The sequence below is a fragment of the Platichthys flesus genome, chromosome 12 (assembly GCF_949316205.1).
Source record: "Platichthys flesus chromosome 12, fPlaFle2.1, whole genome shotgun sequence".
Lineage (NCBI taxonomy): Eukaryota > Metazoa > Chordata > Actinopteri > Pleuronectiformes > Pleuronectidae > Platichthys > Platichthys flesus.
Genome location: NC_084956.1, coordinates 1,602,755 through 1,617,757, shown reverse-complemented (window position 1 = coordinate 1,617,757; position 15,003 = coordinate 1,602,755). Strand labels below are relative to the sequence as shown.

At 43.9% G+C, this 15,003-nt stretch overlaps 1 protein-coding gene across 4 annotated transcripts in view; it reads left to right on the top strand.

The window, feature by feature from the left end:
- ehbp1 (EH domain binding protein 1) overlaps positions 1–15,003 on the top strand; it is a 118,030-nt gene that overhangs the window by 84,186 nt on the left and 18,841 nt on the right. For 3 of the 4 annotated variants that reach the window (XM_062400970.1, XM_062400969.1, XM_062400972.1), the window contains 2 exons: positions 108–208; positions 2,648–2,771. In XM_062400970.1, the coding sequence (XP_062256954.1) occupies positions 108–208; positions 2,648–2,771 (225 nt within the window). The remainder of the gene's footprint in view (positions 1–107; positions 209–2,647; positions 2,772–15,003) is intronic. The other variant, XM_062400971.1, reaches the window with a different exon arrangement.

Genomic DNA, 15,003 nt, shown 5'->3' with positions numbered 1-15,003 from the left:
TAGACATATCACTGACAACTTGGTATGAACTCCTTTACATCGATGTGCCATTTACCTTGAACTATAAAGACGATTTTTGACACTGGTTCATCTGCTCATCCCTCCAGAGATGAAGAGGCAGAAGTCTGTTTCTGAGGATCTGAAGAAGGCTGAGGAGGACAGAGGTTCATCGACAGAGATTGATATTCGCAGACCATTTGAAGAAGAGGTTTGCTTTGTTCTTTTCATATTTAACAAAGTCCCAGAAACATGAACCTTTTCCACCAAGGTGAACCTGTTGCTAATGCTGGTCCGGAGATGGTTCTGGATAACTTTTCAACAACCAGTTTGCTTTTCCATGAGCTCGATCCACATCTTTATGTCAAAGTATAAAGTCACTTCATGAGTCTCTGACTTCCCAGCAACACTATCCAGCACAGTATCAACTGGTTCAGGAGAAAGGGGGGGTGCTCCTGCAACATGTGACATCAAAGTCTATGCTTCGATATCCTACATCAAGTCCTTTCTGTGAAGCCTCGGCCTAATGAAGCCTGAGTAATTGACAGATGATCAAGTCTTTAGAAGAATGGCAAAATAAACGAGGAGAGTTTAGTGGGGGTCAGGAGGTCTCGTCACCTTCTTGGCCTTTTGTATTTCCCCCTCGTCAGCTCGCTCTGTCTCCGCTGTCTTGTCTTAGATAAATCTGTCAGAGGACTCGTCTCCCTCGACTCTTACATCTCCCTCCTCCTCTTCACCTTGTCCACCTCTCACACGCTCACACTCTCCCTCTCTTCTCTGCAGAGACATCTAGGTATTGATCTAACAGGCTGCCATTTTAATTATAACAATGGTAGATATCTGCTGCCATTTAGAGGTGTATGTGTGTGTGTCCTTCAAGTGCCCACACACACATACACACCCTCTTCTCAGCCCATGTTAGAACTTGTGCGTACAAAGCATGTGTCTCTATAAATGCTATTATTTCATTGAGAGAGTGTGGGTGTGAATGGTCGTGTTCTGCTGGAGACCAAGGGGTGAATCTCTCTTCCCAGGCAGCCATCTCCTACCCTCGACCCTGCACCCTCCACCCCGGTCCCATGCGCACACACACTCTCATACACACCCTCCTCCTCCCAGTGCCTGGGCCCAAGGGTTAATGGGTGTTCAACCTTTCCATTATCCCGATCAGCCAAGAATTACCTGCTGAATGATGTTTGCATTAATATAATATATATGGTAATTTCCCTCCTCTTAATTACGGCTGGGCTGAGCGCGGCAAGGGGAGTGGGCTGATCATGTGTAAAATTGATTTGCCAAGGAAAAATATGGTGATAGAGCGAGAGCGCAAGGAGGGGGAGGACGGGGAGGGTGTCGGGGGGGGGGGGCTGCTGGGAACGCACACATACACACACTTGCAGAACTCACATGTGCACAGAGCTGCACAGATGCACATACTCACACACTGGAAAGAGTACAGGGGAAAGTGCTGGCCTGGGTGGAATAAAAACTTTCTCCTGCTCACTAGTTCCTCTTCCCATTAAGAAAAACGAAGTGCATCAGCAGTAAAATGGAGATATTTTTCGGATGCATCCTCAGTTGTGAATTTGAATAAACACATTCCTCACTCACAGGAGCACCTCCGGGGAATAGCAAGTAGCAGAGAGACAGAGGTGACCGGGGGTCTGTGTATTAAGTGCTTATTTTATAGTGATGTGTCCAAGTCTGTTGAGTAATAGAGCGGCTGAATGTACGACTCTCTTAAATGAGACATTTAACACAACATGAGTGATGTCCACTATTAGAACATGTGAAGTTAGCTGTTCAACATAAAATCACTAAACTGATGATCGCCTGCTGGAGAAACCGTTAATATTGATTCTGGATTAAATATGGGAGGTTTTACTTGGACAATGAGATGAATCTGATCGTTGGAGCATATCTAATTGAGCAGTGATTAATCAATTGGGATGAAAACATCACTTTTCTGTGAAGTAACTCATTTAGATGCCACTGCTGCATCTGTACCTCTCTCTCCTTTTATTATTATGAATATTGGAGTAATCATATTTATTTATTTCCTTAATTACACCAGCAATGAGTTGAAGCGAACACACAACACATTCCTAGACAAATAAATATACACATTCTTAAATAATGATCTTTTAATTTTGGGTGAATATTCACTCGTATATGTCTCCAATCACATTCCTCAGATTCAGAGCTGCTCTTTAAACAAACAATAAACCGACGCAGCTATGAAGTGTTTTTTGAAGATGTGAGAAAACGAGAGGCAGCGACAGTTTGTCTCCGACTGTTTGTGTCACTCGTCCTGAAATTAAACTATTTTTCTTTTTGTCTTATGTTGGGTATGATTTTTCTTTGGGACATTTTTCACCCTCCTCCTCCTCCTCCTCCTCTGCTTCACTTCTTCTCTTGTCATTTGTTTTTCATCCTTTATTTCCCTCAGTACCTCCATCACCCCTTTTGCGTCACATTCCATCTCTGTACTTCTCTATTCTCCCAACTCCCAATATTCCGTTTCATCCCTCCATCCCTTTTTTCTCTGTTTAATGCTATATCGCGCTACTCCTCCTTTTCTCTCATAACCGTTCTCTCTCTCTCTCCCCCCCCCTCTCTCTCTCTCTCCCTCTCTCTCTCTGGTTGACAGAAGGCGTTCAAAGACACCAGTCAGTATGTGGTTGGGGAGCTGTCTGCACTGGAGAGCGAGCAGAGGCACATAGACGCCCGAGCTGCTCGCGTGGAGAAGAGGCTGCGCTATCTCATGGACACAGGTACCCCAAGCCCAATTACACTGGAAAAACAGTTTTGGCAAATTGAGCGTACGCACGCACATACACACGCATGTACACTTGGGGAGTTTGTGTGTGTGTGTATGTGTTTATGTGTGCGTTTGTGTGTGAGAGAGAGAGAGAGAGTCTTTGAAGCCTCCACCCCTCTCTCTCTCTCTCTCTCTCTCTCTCTCTCTCTCGCTCCCTTCCTCCCTCTCGGTTGAATGTTGAGCGACGGAGCGCTGGGTGGATATGAAAGGAGGGGATGGAGGGTGGGGGGGAGTAAAGGGAGGAGGCGGAGGTGGAGAAGGGAGGGGAATGATGGGTGGGGAGGGTGGTAGAGGGGAGTGTGTCTCGGGGATGGGAGAAGAAGGGAGACCTCTCTGGGCTGGGGTGATAAGGGAGCCCTTCATGGGGGAAACGATAACTGGGTGCGATAGCGGAGCCCCAGCTGAAGTCTCCGCTGCAGCCGTTTGCCAGCCGCGGCCCCAGCCAGCCAACCTCCACACTATTGAACAGTGCGCTCAGCCATGCACAGCTACACACACACACACACACACTCACACACTCCCTCCCTCCTTCCCCTAGTACATATCTGGCCTTCATTGATATGCTGTATAAGGAAAGACGGGGGTGAGTTAAAGGGAGGAGAGGGAGAAGCAAAGAAATGTTTAAAAAAAAAAAAAAATGAGGCAACACAACATGAGCACTGACACAGTTCACAAATCCACAACAGACACACACAAACGCTTACACACCCGTGCATACAAAGTGCAATCTGGTTTGGCGTGCAGAGCCGGATTCGGAAGGTTTTTATTTAAGAATTGGCTGCGGGTGAAGCCTTGTTAAGACATGAGACAGAGTGCCGAGCCAAGAAGAGGGGCCTTGGCTGCGTTAAGTCCCGAAACTGAAATTGGAGAATAGCATCCCGTTCCTCACCCAAGAATGCTGTTGTAAAAAAAAAGAAGGGAAATCCATGGTCCCGAGAAGTGTTAAATGTTTGCAAATGTCCCGAAAGTGTAGGTGCAGTATTTGCTGTAGTAATTTAGCAGCAGCTGTCATGCTCTTTCTGATATATCAGCTCCTAACGCGCAGGATTTATCCCCCAAAATCCTGAAAGAGCGACACAGGGGAGGATATGGAGGTTTTTAAGAAAAGAGAACTGGGGCGGTGGGATTTGCGCTCACCTTCTCCATCCCATTTGGGTGCTGATATCGAAACTATCTCTCCTCTGTTTGTTGTGTTCGCTTTCCTGGTTTTTCTTTTTGTTGCCTCCCTCCTGCCTCTGTGCCCTCTCCCCCTGTCGGAGCACATTGTGTCAATCTGAAGGGCTGTTTCTTTACTCCTTCTTCCTCACCCACTGATAAAGCAGGTGCTAGCCAGCAAGACGCCAGGCTATTTACCCCCAAACGCTTTCTACCATAAAGATTTCTCTTCCCATATATATATATATATCTATACACCTGTGATTCAAAGAAAAAAGTGATTCACCTGAAAAGGAAGAGGGTGACAACAGCGAAGGTGAGGACAAAATACACAATATCACAAAAAGACATTCACCTTCGTCCTTTTTGTTGTGAAGGAGTAAGGAATGAAATTGAGAAAATGTGGTTCCACAAGTCAACAGAATGACTTCTGGGGTGTGTAGCATGACATGTATACTTTGTGGGTAATATAGTGTGTGTTGAATGTGTTAACCACTGAAATATCAGTATTTATAAACCCCTCAAACTGGAACTGCTTCCTCTGTGGCACTGGCAGTTTTTGCCTGGTGCTGTCGAGCACATTTCTCACTTCCTGAAAGTCTTTCTATATCTCCTTCTGCAGCACTTGTCCCAGAGACTCGTCCAATACTTTATGGATTGAGCCTTTAGGCCTTGAGGTCTGGAGGCGTCAGCGCGAGATGTGCCAGTGACAGGTGGTCACTGGAGTAACCTCTATCACCTCCGTGGCTGAGGTCACCTTTCTGCAAGCTGTCAAAGATGAGAGAGATTTAGTTTTTTGCTGCTCTGAAAACTGGATGTGTGATTGAAGTTGTGTCTGATTGGCTGTTCCAGTATTGATCCATCACATCTGACTGGTGCCTGTACTTTATACTGGGGGAAATGGTGAGAAATGACCACCAGCTATTAATGTTTTTCCTTTTACTTTGCCATCCACATGCTGACTAGAGGTAATTTTTATGAAACACTATGTGCCAGAGGAAATTCAGGTTTCTTTTTACTGGTGCCCTGGTTCATAAACAAACGTTGTTCTTCAGAGAGCTGCTGAGTTTCTCTGATGCTTCTCCGAAACCAGGCTGTCATCACTTCTTACTGAAGTTTAGATAAACACACTCTGAAACTCTCACATAAGCTACTGTTAAATTCAACATAAGAACATCTACAAGTGGATCTTCTCTGTGACAACTTTCTAAAGAAAAGGAAGTAAAATGTGACACAAACTTCCAATATTTTAATAAAGCTGTGATCTCAGATGTAGATAATAAGATGAGCTTCAAGAGGTTTAATTTATTTGTAGATTTGTGTGCTTCACTGACCCATATTCACAGATTTATCCTTGTTTTTAATAAAGTGAATGTGTAGCTCAGACCCGTGTGCAGACTCTCCTGAGCAGGGTGGAGGTGCAGAGTCCCGGTAGTGGTGCATATGATCATATGATCCCGACCTGTTGAGGTATGTGTGGGTGAGCTCAGTGTGCTGCGCTGCTGTGGTGGTGCACGGCGCTGAGGACTCATGGACAGATGTGAACAGACAGAGCGACTGACCCATGACTGATTGTTCATCTCTCTGCTCCACCAGCAGAAAGCCTGGGAAGATCCACTGTGCTCTGCTGGTCCTCAACACGCCTTCCCTTTCATATCACATGCTTCTGCAACCCCCCCCCCCCCCATCTCTATTTACTCTGGTCTTTGTTTCCCTCAAGGAATCAGGTCTTTAATCATCTTATGTATTTATTCTCCTTCTTTTAAGTAACTCATCCCGCCACTTTCTCTCCTCACTTTTGTTTCCTCTTTCCTTTTACGCCTCGCTGTGTCTTTCTCGATCCTCTCTGCATCGCTTTCTATTTCCCCTCTTCCCTTTTATCCCTGTGAATCTCTCCGTCTCCCTCCCTTCTCTCCCCCCCTCACTCTCCCCTTGTCTCCCTCCACTTTCCCACCCGCCCCCCTCTCTCCCTTGGTTTGGGTACAATGCAGCTTTCTGCAGCATTTTCTATTACGCCGCGGCCCTCCCCAGATGAATCCAAAGTAATTGGGGTGGTTAATTTATTTACTCAGAGGCAGTTCACAGCACATTAAATAATAGAGATAATTGAACAAGAATTGTCAAGTGTCTTCTGATATCAGACACATTACAGGAGGGAGTGTGCATAAAACTCCATTTCTATGCCCCCATTGTTTATGGTAATTAAGTACACAGATTTATTCCTTGGTTGCCTTCCAAGCTTATGGCAAGCGCCATTGTTGTCTTCTATTAATATGTAATCAGTAAATAGTTTAATTTTCTAATCTGCGGTTGGAGAATTCACTTTCTAACAACTCTTAATTACTGCTGGGCTCTAATGAGTCTCGCCGTGCTGACGCAGCCAGCCAATCAGGGGCCGGGCCCGAGTCGGGGGGGAATTTAAATTCCTGCGACGCCCCCCCTCGACTAATGAACTTGTTATTCTTGCACCATCGGGAGCACTGTCCTTCACACACGCAACATTAGGAGAACACTCACGTCCTGCACATGACTTTACATACCAGAGTTTATGGATTTTATGGGAAGATTATCAGCACATTAAACAAGCTGAGTATTCATTACATATATATCATTCATAGTAATAATAATATTTGGATATCCGTGTGTCTTTACGGTAAGTTGTGAAACTTTTGAAAGTATCTATACAACCTTTTAACACAGTGCTCAAAGAAAAGATCGCAGAGCTTATTTTTTTAATGCTGTCGTAAATATTTTATTTCTATTCAGACGTTTAGCCGAGTTGAGATACCATTCATCATTTCTGTGTTTCCACTGATATATGAAATGCGTCTGACCTTGGCATTGTTATTTTTCTAAAGCTATTGTGGCACCGAAAAAACATATCAAACTCTCCTTATTGAAAATTCAGCTCTAAGCATTCAAATGCATCATGTAGCCTTTGGAGAAAATCCCCATTCCCCTGTTTGAATACATCTCAGCCACCCCCCACCTGGCCCCTGCACCTATTTACACACACCTCCCATTTCAAATAGCTATATAACCTGTAACAATGGACGCAATTATCCAAATAATGGCACTTAGCCGCGCCGCCAAGCTGCCCCTCACCTACTGCGCATTTGATAAGAGATAAACAAGCAGTGAGGAGAGAGAGCAGAGAATGAGTTTTAGCTCCCCCAGATTAACATATGTTTAAAAATTGCACTCGAAGCCGATAAGATTGACACACAGGTTTTTTTTTTATGGCGTGCGTTCCTTTAATCTGCCTTTGTGTCTGCGAGTCGACGAGAGGAGAATGGCACAAGGAGGGATCCAGCAAGGGCTTAATGTACTGTGCACATGCAGCCTATACTGTTCAGTATCTGAGAGAGGGACGGAGCCGACTGTCAATGCCTTCACACCGGGAAGAGCCACTTGCCACTTTGACTCGCCGTGTGATGAGGTGGACGATTGCAAAACGGCTCGAGTGTCAACCACTGGCTCTAAAGCCTGCAGGCACATTATGATCCACCTTATTGTTCTGTTGTTAATGACAATGATTCAAAGGTTTAAGATCACTTCTCTCTTAAGTAAGCATTTTGCAGCATTTCTAAAATCATTCTCATATTTTGAAGTTGAAATCTACCGGTGTCCACTTCTTCTCTTCTTTTAAAGCTTGAGTCCAGGCCGGTCATGTTTTAACACATTTCCTCCAGATCTCCTCCACGTCTTGTTGTCACACTAATGGCGGTTGTGTGCAGGCATCATTGTGCGTGTGCATCATTGCATCAGTGTCGCTGAGTGTGTGTGTTATGTTTATATATCCTCAGCATCAAGTGAGCCGGCTTCTCACTTCTTTTCCCACGTCTGTCGGTCTAATCCAGCATTGTGGCAGCATCAGCTTAGAGTTTGACTAAAGATTTAAGCTGCGCTACGTGAGTGTCATAGGGACGCACACACACACACACACACACACACACCGAGCCCTGCCTTGTCGCGTTGCAGCAACACAAACAGCGCGTGCAGCTTTAAGTATATTATCAGGACCAGTTCTTTTACAAACGTATTGCTGGGGAAGCTTAACATTAATTATTGTAACTTTGGGCAGATTACATCCGCGGCCGCCTTGTAAGCACAGGCAGACTCATCTTGACCTCCTATACGAGAGCTTAAAGACACAAGAATGGCATTTTACCAACTTTAATGGGATAACCAGTCTAATCTTTCAGCACTGAGAGAAGAAAAAGTGTTTAGACCATAATACCCTCCCCAGTTCACACACTGAAAGATGGAGGGGACAGGGGTTTTGGTGTCGGCTTTAATCTGTATTTACTTTATTGTTCAGGTGCAACATTAAGACACAGTTTTTTCCTCTTTTGAAAATAAGTCTGGTAACATTTGAGTTTCACACACGACCACTCCTCCTCCTCCTCCTCCGACGTCTTCTAATGAAAGAGACACAGGCTACGCTCACAGCCGCTCTGTGGACTCTGATTGGAATTGTGGAGCAGGGAGATTGCAACTATTGTTTATCCAGAATCACAGGCCCAGTTCTTATAAGCTAAGCTCGTGGCAACTTAGACAGACGCAGCCAGACGGAGATGTGCTGCTGCTTCCAAGCCTTTGGTCATTTTCTTGTTGTGGTAGTTGTCCGGGTTACAAAAAGAGCACTCACTTTCAATCGAAGGGTTTTTGTGTTTCGAGCTCAGTGGAATGTGTTTGTGGTCATCTTGAATTCACTTCAGGAGCAAATGCAGCGCTCTCCCCTATAGGGAGGGAATGAAATCTGGGGATCACTCCTTTAAAACCCATTGGCTTCTTCTTGCCTTTGAGGGGACAAAACAAAGGATTTGAGCTTTTTGTTTTGTGTGAAATTGTGTGCGTGTCTCTGTGTGTGTGTGTGTGTATGTGTGTGTGTGACTCAAAGGTTCAACTGGGTCAGAACACAGATTAAACCCCCTACCCTCTGCCCAACACACACACACATAAATACTCTTTCTCCTGCTGTTGCTCTCAATGACTTCGGCCATTTTAATGTTTGAGCAGCAAAACAATTTAATTACTCTTCTTACGAGGTGTCTCCCCCCCCCCAGTCTTGCACAGTGACACCACCCTCTCTCCCAGATGTGCTCCGCTTCATTCTTCTTCTTTTTTTTTTCCGGCCTTCTCTTCTTCTTCTTTTTTTCCAGCTCGGTGTCAGCCTTTCATACATTCTTTAACAGTGGGGATGAAAGGGGGATTTTTAGGAAGATTAGGGAACGGGATCCTCTGGGCATTGTCTGAGAATCTTCAGATAAAACGAGCTGGGTGGATGGAGTCAATGGGAGGCAGGGAGGGAGGGAGGGAGGGAGGGAGGGAGGGGGAGAAGCTAGTCGCCACAGCCCAGAGACGTGCAAGTAAAATGAGTTTAAAAACTAGGGCGGGAATTTATTCTTGGCATCTCTCCAGTTGTGTTTCTTTTTGTTGTTGTTATTCCTCAATTCCTCTAAATCAGTTGTACTTTTGGTTCCAGACTCGTCTACTCTCCTTCAGGTTAAATGATACTTTGAGCGACCCGTTAGCTATCAGAGGTGTTTGCACCCGGCTCTGCACATCTCAAACTGCACATCTCAAACTCCAAGGAAACTAGAAAGTATAAGAATCACTGTCTGCAGCTGTCCACGTCCACATGGAGTATAATTGAGGCCTTAGCCTGCCAGCGATAGGGCCGATTAACATTTTCAGCAGAGGGGTGAGTAGGTGGGGAGGGTGGGCAGTTAAGAAGGGGAGGGGGGGGTGCTGTTGGTGAGAATTGGGAGGTGGACAATGGCCGCTTATGATAATCTGCTCTTTATTGGAGCATCCCGCCAATGCTTTCATCAGCCGCCTCTCTGCCTGGGACCCCGTGCAGCAGCCGGTCCAACAAACCCTGCGTCAAGCTGCCAAACACATAGTCACACACACACACACACACACACACACAAACACACAAACACTAATTATACAAGTTCCACATTAACAAACAAACTGAGTATGTTTATGCACACACCCACAGAGGGCTGCTACTGCACAGTGACGAACACGACTACACAAACCGAAGCTGCATCTGCTTCCTTTCCGTCTTAGTTAGATTGGATTTGTTGTCAAGAGTTGAATTTAAGGTTTGAAGTGAAGCTGTCACATTTGAATCCACCTGTTCGTCTCCACCTCTAATTCTATGTTCTGGTTTGTCTGTTAAAGTTTTACTTCATTTTTTTTTTTTAATTTTAATGGAAGTTAAAAAGATGTTTAAATCTAAAAGGAAATTCTCCGCACTAAGCTCAGATATTTGAAAAATGTTTGTGTTTTGTTTTTATTCCAACTGATTATTATTTATCTTTCAAACTGCAGCCGAATGAGATAATTGAATCTCAACCTTGCAGTCAATTAATCAAGTCTTTCTCATGTTAACGGCGGTGCTAGCACTCACAGTGCAGGTTAATGACAGAGGTTTGGCCAGTAATTACACCATTCACTTGCTAACACAGCTGCTCGCCATGCTACTGTTGTCATCAAACCCCCCCCATCACCACCACCACCACCTCTCTCTCCCATACACACTCCTCCCTATTTCCCATTGTAATGAGCACTCCAGGCTACAAATACCAACAGCTGTCCTCCCCAAATACATTTCCATTTAAATATCTATTTAAACACAGCAATTTTGCATGTGTGTATTGAATCAAAGCTGCACCAGGCCCCGTGGCATTAACAGCCCGGTGTTGGTGTCAGTTTGTAATGTAATGCTATTCCACGCTGAAAGGGATGTGGGGCTTCATTCCACACATCCACAAACATAGTAGATCCAGTGTATATTAGAGTGTATATTAAATAGACTTAATTCTTTGTTATTTGTGCCGATTAGAATAATACAGGAAGTTGCTTTTTGTTTTTTAATTAGATAAAGACGTTTTGTTGATATGCTGGTAAGTGAAGATGACTTGTTGTCCTCTAAGAAAAAAGAATACGGGTACGGGTGAAGATGGAAAGGATGAAATGATTGTGTAACAGAGAGAGAGACAGAGACGAGGGGGGGGCAGCACAGAGAGATGTAAGAAGGATGACTAATGTTGTTAGCAGAGCCATTACTGGTCCACAGATTAATTCATTAAGCAAATTCATCGTTCACCTCCCCTCGGCCTCCTGTCACAAGGCGTGTAATATGACACCCCTCAAATTTGTTCTAACATCTACCCCAGGGGGGGTCGACCTCCCCCTCTCGCACACACACACACAAGCTCACACACACACAGACACACACACCCTCCTCCTTCTCCTCATTGCTAATGGAGCAGGCGGAGCCACTCATGCTAAAAAGATTTCAGCTGTCTGTCAGCAGGTTGAGGGGGGGTCCTCCACTGGGGGTTATCAGTCCTCTCTCTCTCTCTCTCTCTCTCTCTCTCTCTCTCTCTCTCTCTCTCACATTCTCACACTTTTTCATTCAGAAATATCTTTACTCTCTTCCCTCTGTTCTCCTTTACAAACCGATATCCCTGTTTGAACACATGCGTGTGAAGGATTCTTTCTAAACAGTGAAACTTGAGTCTGTTCGTACCTGATGATCCTCACCTGGGATTTCTGCACCAGATAATATTAACATTATTTTTCACAGAACTGATAATTTTATACAAAGTCAGAATTCGCATATATTTATCAGAGTCCGATTTATCGTCAAGTACATTTTAAAAATAATTTACTTGAAACATTACAAACATTTTACTAGAGAGGAAATATGAGGCAAATTAAAATAGGATAAGTCAAAGTAAAGGATAAAGACAGGAACCTACAGGAACAATTTAATATACAGAAAATAAAAGAATCTCAACATTAAATAAACTTCAACAAGATCATTTGAAATTGAGATTTTAATTTACAATTAACCACACATTCATTTCCTGCTGTCTTAATTGACAGTCTTGGTCTTTTATTTTAAAAAGTATCATTAGTATTATTAGTACCAAATAATCAGAATCGCATCTCCACTGTACCAGTGTGTATTCCCTTACAGCAAATTAAATCAGATGTTAGTGTTAAGCTGTTCCTCCATTAACACTGTCAACAGGTACTGAGGTTTACACTACCACTAAATCAACTTGTGTTTCTCCGCCCCTCTAAGCCCCCCAAATGGTTCACACCTCGGTGTGTGTGTAAACACATACTCAGGGAACTAAACCACCTGGCTTAACCTTAGCTTAGCCCCACCGAGCCCGGGCTTATCTACAAGTTTCAACAGTGATTTCATAATGCAGCTTCTAGCTCCGAGGTTGCATGTGGCAGAGGAAGGAGACGCTGTTCGGTCTGAACTCAGAGATCTGAGATGATGAGTCACAATCTGGATATGATGGAAAGTCGGCATCTCACGTTGTTTAGGTTTCTCTTTGGCTGTTTTATTTATGACCAGTCGGGATCATTTTCTACAACGTGTTGAATTTAGTTTTTATTTGTCAGGGTGGTTACAGGTGTTTTTCTTAACTTCTGTTTATTTTGTTTTTCATTTATAAGAGTTACTCTTCATATAAATGTGGAAATTTAGGTGAACACGACATTCATAACGTTGATAATTTGGTAAATCTATTTGACCAAATTTTACTTTTGGATTGTTGAGTTGTGTATTTATTTGTTGGCTTGTTGTTAATATCGCTACACACACTGTTGTGATACTGAGGAAAAAATTATTAATCACATGAGGTGTTTCTGTCAGATTATTGTTCTCTAGCTTTTAAATTCTGAAAATATAGTTTTTGCAGCGATCAGAGCCGATCAGGTGACACAATTCTGCTCGGACTTTAATATACAATATTTAGCATCCTGAGCAGGATCCAGCTAGATGGCAATGCAGACCCCCTCTTCATGGGCTCCCAGTGAGCTGCACTGGTGATGTAACTCCCTCCCACTCCCCTCCACTCTGGCCACACTCGAGCAGAGCAGTCGGAGGAGGAGAAAACGAACCCCGGGCCTAACAAATACATGAAGGTTTGGTTTAACTAAATCCCACAGATAATGGCCACTGTGTCAAAGACTAAAGATAGCGGGAGGGGGGGTGGTGGTGGTGGTGGATGGAGGGGGGATTACTCTGGCGTTTTGCATCAGTTGCTTTCTGCTGGGTGGCCCTGCTTGTCAAAAAAAAAAAGAAGGGAGAGACGGAGGGAAAGAGAGAAAAGCATTTAACGCGGCACATTGAGAAGAAGAGGGCTCTTAATGCCATCAAAGCAAGGGGAGAAATCAGCCATTAATTTATTCTGGCCCTCTCACGCGCACGCACATACATGCACACACATACACACACGTACACACACATACACACACATGCACACACGCCCCTTCTCTTGTTTCCTCCAACTGTTGATAATTTCAGTAACATCTGGTCCAGGCTTGGAAGCCAACCTGGACCAAGGTTGACAAAATGTGATCCCTTTGTGTGTCTGTGTGTGTGTCTCTGTCTGTGTGTGTCTCTGTGTGTGTGCGTGCACTCCTTAAATGATTTCTGTGTGGATTGAATTATAGGCCTGACGTGAGGAGACATTTTCTCCCTCAGATTCAGGAAGATGACGGGCTATTCATTGACTGATAAGAACTGATGAAGAGGTTAATAAGCTACACACCCAGGTCATCATAGGCTTTTTACTGGGCTGCAGAGGAGAATGGAGGACGATGATGAGGAGGTCTGCAGGGGTGCGGGTGGGGTGGGGGTGGGGGGGTGCATCTCTTAAATATCTGCAGTCTGTACTTTAGACGAAAGCCCCTCGAAGTTCCCTCTGTCTCACTGAATTAGTAAAATACTGACCTTCACTCGAGTGACTGTGTTTTTTATTTAGATCGTTGAAGGAGGTGAAACAGCAGCAAAAACAATTCCTGTATCTATGAAGGTTATTTAATTAATCTCTGAAGCCGACAATATTTATATGAATTGTTACTTAAGTAAGTAATTTAAACCTATTTAAATTGATTGAACTAGCAACAAATGTAGGTTTTTGTTTCATATTCTTAAGCGAGAATAGAGAAGAAGTTTTTGGTTCAACTTGTCAGTATAAATAAACAGTTAATTGCGTAATGTATTGGCTAATGATCAACAACACTTATTTGATTCAGAATATGTATAATAAAGACATTTTATTCCGACCATCGAGGACTCGATTGACGCCACGAAGGAAAATCATCTGCCACGGCACAACCAAAACGAGAGTGACCCCCAGTCGGCCTGTTGAGACACTGACAGCCAGTAAAAACTTTATGGATCTTTTAAAGCTGAATTAATTGTAAGGTGGAAGTATTTTTATTTGTTATAACACTGAGTTAGTTCTTGTTGTCATTTAACAAACACCCCTCAGGCTACTTTTTCCCCCCACAATCCTCCTGTGTAACCTGAGGCTAGAGTCCCCCCCCCCCACTGAGCAGAAAACAAAACACTCAAACAGAAAAACAGACTAATCTGTCTTTTCCTCACTCAGTCCCCCCCACACACACACACACACACAGGTTTACACATCCACCATTTTAATACATATCCACTTTGTCAAGTTTGATTTAACGGCCTTGTGGCGACTTGTTGCAGCGTCTCAACAGATCATATAGTTGGATATTAAACAGCAGTGAAATATTTTTAACGATTTCATGGTGGTAATACAATTCACTGTTCTGCTGTAATATATTGTTTTCGTGAAAAGATCAACTTTAGCGTGACCAGTAACAGGAAATGCTTTCAGGAGGATTTGGTTAACACCAGCAGGAGCATCTCTGGTGTTAGTATAAACGTAGATTATCAGCGATACAGAGATATAATGGTTGTGTTAACAGAGATTATTTCAAAATGAAAAATATTAGTATGGATGTAGCCTCAGTGATTTAGGCCTGAATCTCGAGCAGGTTTCAGATTTCCACCTGCTGCAGCTTCACAGCATTAAAAGCGAACTCTCCCTTAATGGCTGATCCCTAACATGTTAATGTTAAAGTGGGTGCAGAGGAGGAAGGTGACTCGTCTTCAATGGAGCTGAGGATGTTTTCCCAGTGAGCTTCAGCGCTGGTGTTGAGGTGTTTGA